The 6,000-nt window shown below is 39.6% G+C and overlaps 1 protein-coding gene across 1 annotated transcript; it reads left to right on the forward strand.

Moving 5' to 3' along the window:
- The first annotated feature begins 2,631 nt into the window (after window positions 1–2,631).
- On the forward strand, window positions 2,632–5,747 carry LOC101297789 (phospholipase A1-Igamma1, chloroplastic-like). The gene is made up of 2 exons (XM_004289850.1): window positions 2,632–3,984; window positions 5,366–5,747. Exons 1-2 carry the CDS (start codon window positions 2,651–2,653, stop codon window positions 5,643–5,645), a joined length of 1,614 nt encoding a protein of 537 aa, XP_004289898.1. The 5' UTR covers window positions 2,632–2,650; the 3' UTR covers window positions 5,646–5,747.
- Window positions 5,748–6,000: the final 253 nt, after the last annotated feature.

Below are 6,000 nucleotides of genomic sequence, written 5' to 3' on the forward strand. Positions count from 1 at the left end.
ATAACATGTTATGTGTTTTTAGGGACATAAATCCCCAAAATGCATCAACTTTCACCGTCGTTGTTGAAACTGGCCATACACGTCGAATCCAAAACTAGGGCAGCCATGATTAAGAAGAAAGCTTCAAATTTAATTTACATTTGTATCTTCCAACGAAAGAAATCAAACAGGAAAGGAGATCGATTGGTGTTAAACCTAGTTGGGGATATGAATTATATGATGCTATGGCATGGGTTGGTGCATGTTTCGATTCGTACGTGTATAATTAGGTTCAATCATAATGCATCAACCCAGCTATACATGGTCTTTAATGGTCCACCCCACGAATTATAGGACCATATATGCACCTTCATCGATCTTCATTCTCCACCCACAAGTCCACACATCAGTCGCTGCAATCAAATTCCATTAATCGTAGTGTGTTGCTGAAACCAATTCCAATTGCGCTTACTTTATTCTTCTGTGGCCAGAATGCAGTTGCGTGATTACGAATTTGTAATTTGTTTCCCAACAAAAGAAGGAACACTGTACTCGTTCTACCACAACTCCAAAAGGCCAGTCGAGTCAAATCGCTAATTAAATGGGAGGTTTATTCTAAAGTCTTTAAATCTGATTGGCCGGTCTTACGTACATTTAGATATAATGGTTTCCTATTATTGAAGATCCATATGATGTTTTCGTGAAATCCAAAAAATAAAATTATGATAGATATCAAAGAAAAATGATTTAGATCGTCGAAAATGACATCTTGTTTTTGAATGAGTCCAAATGAGTCGAAAATGACATCTCAATTCTTAATAAGTATGTGGGTTATGAATTAAGAATCTCGAGTGAATAGAACAAAGTTCAAGCAATCCAAACCATATAACTACATGCACAACGTACCATACATTTGTTTGATGATTGATTGCAAAAATGAATCTAGAGCAAGAGTCGATCATCTTTCATGCCCATTGACAATAGCCAAATTGATTGCCGGATGGTGTTGACATAGAATGAAAAAACAACACCTTTTGGCGCCGATCGACGAATCTCCGATTTTAAAAATGTTTTTGAAAATTGAAAATTCTTTATTCAAACACATGCACTAACGTCTGTTACATAAGTAAATTTTGTTTAATCAATTCACGTCGATTATAGTTTGGTATAGTTCACCATCATAGAGGCATGGAGCTAAGTCGGCGAAATGTGATAAGTTATATACTCATGCACATTTTTTCTGCACATTGAAGAGAAAACGATGCTCCCAGAGTACGAGGACAACCAGAAGTACTCATTCCATATATCTACATCATGCATCATACGTCATTTTCGACAATTGGAAAATTCACACCAGAAATACATATGCATGCCAAAAACAAATTTGCTAGTAAACTAGTTTTGGTGAAAACTAAAAATTACATTTCACCAGGAAACAAATAAAAGTAAACTTAAACTTAATAATCGAGATCTCTTCATATGTGATGATAAAGAGTTTTGCAGAATTAGATACTGGCAATGCGTGGATTTTGCTGGCATAAAAGAACAGAATATATCTTTACGAATCTTATAAACAATTAGAGACATAAACTGATTTCGTTGGTATGTCCAAGATTTAGTAGCTTAATTAATCACACTAAAATATGTATGTAATCTAAGAAAATGACAAGAATGCATGCCCTGTACAGCCAGTACAGCCACCCAACACCAAGGACCAGTTTGTAATTACCAGTTACAAGATACAACCGACGCAGAAAATTATTCTCTTATTTACTCGAATTAAAGAAGAAGATTAAAGAAGAAAGAGTCATTTCCTAAGTCTTTGTTTTTTGTTTTTGGTTCATTTCATACTCTGCATTGTATCATTTATGTGACAAAGCAGCAATGTTGTTGGAACCGATCAAAACCCAAACATACACCATTGACTTATATAATTAGCTATTTAATAACAGTTTAACAACATAACATGTATGCAATATATGCTACTTACTTGTGTTCATATTGTAGATAGCAGAGACCTTCTTTTGGTACTACAACGGAGACGCACTTAGGGTGCACAAAAGTACATTAACTCTTCAAAAACATAAGGGATTATCGGAAATAAACCAGTAAAAAAACTAAAAATGCTACGTATACACAATTCCAACGCAATTATGCGTCAACTAACATCGAATACATGTCACACAGTCAAGAATGAAGGAGATCGTGCCTAATTCCCTTGACATGCATGCATTAAAATTTCACAGATCCCTTACTTGGTAACTTCTGATTTTGAAGCAAACACTACTCGACTATGGTAATTCAGTTTGAACAAATTTATATAGAACTCCATATGCTTTTTCCTCACTACCCACCCATTAGTGATTACCAATCTTTCTCGGAAACTGGAAATACCAGTCAAGACTGAGCTCCCATGACCAATAAAAGCCCACCCGCGTGATTCACATGTAATATAATCATCTCTCTTCGTAAAACAAATATATATAACCCACACTATATATCCAAAACAATAGCTTATATTACCAACTAGCATCAACAAACAAACAACCTAGCTACTTTCTCAATCTACACAGGGACATCAGAAACCCACGTAACATTATATAAGTCCACCTTTAATCTTCCTCATTCTCCATCAACGGTGATCTTCCCTCGATCACTACCTTCATCTCCAATGGCCATTTCCTTATCCCACACAGTCCTCCCTTTCAAAAAGCTCCACCACCACGCTTCCTCAACCCTAAAGTCTCACCCCTTTCGATCAAACCTCACCCTCCCCACCACTACCACCACCACCACTCTATGCAAGGTGGTCTCGAAAACCAGCGACTCCCTAACCTCCATAATCACCGAGCTCGAAAAAGAACGAGCCAGAGTCGACAAAGTGGACGACACTAATGACATAGATGAAATCTATCTCGATGACGAAATTGATGACAAAGCGAACCACAACAACGCCACAGAGCAGCAGCGTCGTCTGCCCGACGCGTGGCGGGAGCTCCACGGCGAGGACGACTGGGTCGGTCTCCTCGACCCGATGGACCCGCTCCTCCGCTCGGAGCTCATCCGCTATGGCGAGATGGCCCAGGCCTGCTACGACGCCTTCGACTTCGACCCTTTCTCCAAGTACTGCGGCAGCTGCCGATTCACGCGCGCAAACTTCTTCGACTCCCTCGGAATGTCCCACCACGGCTACCACGTCTCCCGCTACCTCTTCGCCACCTCCAACATCAACCTCCCAAACTTCTTCAAGAAGTCGCGGTGGCCCAAGGTCTGGTCCAAAAACGCCAACTGGATCGGGTACGTCGCGGTCTCCGACGACGAGACGACGGCGCGTCTGGGGAGGAGAGACATCAGCATCGCGTGGCGGGGAACAGTGACCCGGTTGGAGTGGATCGTGGACTTGATGGACTTTCTAAAACCGCTCTCCAATAATAAGATCCCCTGCCCCGACCCGCATGTCAAAGCCGAATCCGGGTTCCTGGATCTTTACACAGACAAGGACCAAACCTGTAGGTTCTGTACTTACTCGGCGAGGGAGCAGATTCTGACGGAGATCAAACGGCTGATGGAGAAGTACCGTAACGAGGAGCTGAGCATTACCATCACCGGGCACAGCCTCGGCAGCGCGTTGGCGATTTTGAGCGCGTATGATATAGCCGAGACGGGTCTGAATGTTAAGGCGGACGGTCGGGTCGTGCCCGTGTCGGTTTTTTCGTTTTCGGGTCCTCGGGTCGGGAATGTTCATTTCAAGGAGAGGCTAGAGGCGTTGGGTGTGAAGGTGTTGAGGGTGGTGAACGTGCATGACGTGGTGCCTAAGAGTCCAGGGTTGCTGATTAATGAGCACGTGCCGGCGATGATGCTTAAGTTGACGGAGAATTTGCCGTGGAGTTACTCTCACGTCGGAGTTGAGCTCGAGTTGGATCATAAGAACTCGCCGTTTTTGAAGCAGACTAATGATCCGGGATGTTCTCATAACTTGGAAGCTCACTTGCATTTGCTTGACGGGTTAGTCTTTTTTTAAATTTCTTCATAAACAAAATTGAAACTAAATCAGTATAATGTGATCCGAAATATAAGATTAATGATTCCCGGGGTCCTGGAATGGTAGCTCACCCGGTCACCGTTTTTACTAACCAAAAAAAAAAAAAAGATTAATGACGATAAATAACGATAAACTTCTATCTTTTTGTAGAGTATGTATGTGTATTGGAAAACTAAGATATGTCTACGTGTTCCGATTACAACTTGGTTAAAATAATTGAAAACGTCATGTGGGTTATATATCTTTAGGGTTTATTATAGTTAATTAGCTTAAAGTATGTAGCACATCACTGTACAAAGTTGGTAGTGTCAAATTTCTAAGTACAATAATAAGGAAAATGATGGAAGAGGACTATCATATAAGCACTGGCGGAACTATATTGAGACCAAGGGGTGCCATGCCCTTTAATTTTTTTGAACTTGTGTATTAGGCTTTACTAATCAAGGAATTTAACATAATTAGATGTAAAAACTTTCTAATTTAGAGGTTTGGCCCCCATTCCTTTCCTATTAAACTATAAACACCATTTTTGTTACTAAGTTTAATTTATCCAATTTATTTCTCCTACCTTAATCAACTCTTGCCATATCATATTTAATCAACTCACCATAATGAATAATTTCTTTTTTATCATTCTATTATGTACAAATACTTTATAATTGATTAACTTATTTCAGTTATTTCTCTATGTATTTAATGAAATTCTAAATTTCATATTTGTTTTCAGTTTTGAACTTTTTTTTTGAACTGTCCAATATACAAAAGTTAATTATCTTTTGATATTGTATATATTCATATACAGTTATTTAATTTTCGAATACTATGTATTTTCATTTTATAACTCGGCCCCCTTTAATATATAATCCTGGCTCCGCTCCTGCATATAAGATTAGGATTTCCAGCTCATTCACTCATACAATAATGATTTGTACCTCAAGTAGTAAATAGTTTTTGACGAACATGTTCAAGTCTGGACAAAACGATACGATTCAACTCATTCAAGCTTAGTAAGTTTCCGAAAGCAACATCCATGGAGTTTACATCGTGTTTAGAAACTAGGGTTTTTCCTTGACATGGATTCACGAAAATTTCATATTGCTTTCGACAAAAACTAGTAATTATCGATCTAAAGTAGAAGGAGTTGGTAGCTAGTCGATATGATTCCACCATTGTGATACATAAAGCTGTTCCCAGAGGCCAGAGCACTGAAAAACGAATAAAGCTGTTTGATTTCGACTCTGTGTAACTACTGTCTTCATCTACCTTTAAGCATCTAGCTAGGGCACGGGATAAATAGTCACAAAGCCATGAATACTGATGCTTTGATTCCATATACATACACAGGTACCATGGAAAAGGCCATAGATTTGTGCTGGCAAGCGGAAGAGACCCTGCACTAGTGAACAAGGCCTCCGATTTCTTGAAAGATCACTACTTGGTGCCGCCTTTCTGGAGACAAGACGAGAACAAGGGCATGGTGAGGTGCAAGGACGGGCGTTGGATGCAGCCGGAGAGGCCAAAGCTCGACGATCATCCTGAAGACATTCACCACCATCTCAAGCAACTAGGACTTGTTTCCGATCAAGATCAATCCGATTCCGATCGGAAACAGTTATCTAGCTAGCTGGGTTCTTATATACGTACGTACGTACGTTGTGTAAATTATGTATGTGTGTTACTATTGCTATCTATATGATAAATATCTAGAACAATGACTCAATGAGTGATGGGATATTTATGGTTTCGATCAATCAATGATGGTTGCAATAATTGATTGCTTAGCTGATCATTGATTGATGGCTGATCAGTGAAGGTTGCTATATATTGATTGCTTATCAATGAGTTCAAATATAAACTGTTTCATTGGACTTCTACTGCCTCTTGTAACTGGTTTGAACGACAGAAACTCAGAATGACGCACATTGATTCAGGGTTGTTGCTGCCAGATATAAATTGGCTAGAGACAAGAAGCGTGGCCA

The sequence above is a fragment of the Fragaria vesca genome, linkage group LG2, assembly GCF_000184155.1.
Source record: "Fragaria vesca subsp. vesca linkage group LG2, FraVesHawaii_1.0, whole genome shotgun sequence".
Lineage (NCBI taxonomy): Eukaryota > Viridiplantae > Streptophyta > Magnoliopsida > Rosales > Rosaceae > Fragaria > Fragaria vesca.

Bases quoted from the DNA above. Each gene is read 5' to 3' on its own strand.
- LOC101297789 (XM_004289850.1), top strand. From the start codon at position 2,651: ATGGCCATTTCCTTATCCCACACAGTCCTCCCTTTCAAAAAGCTCCAC. The intron at 3,985-5,365 runs GTTAGTCTTTTT...ATACATACACAG, and splicing joins CACTTGCATTTGCTTGACGG to GTACCATGGAAAAGGCCATA.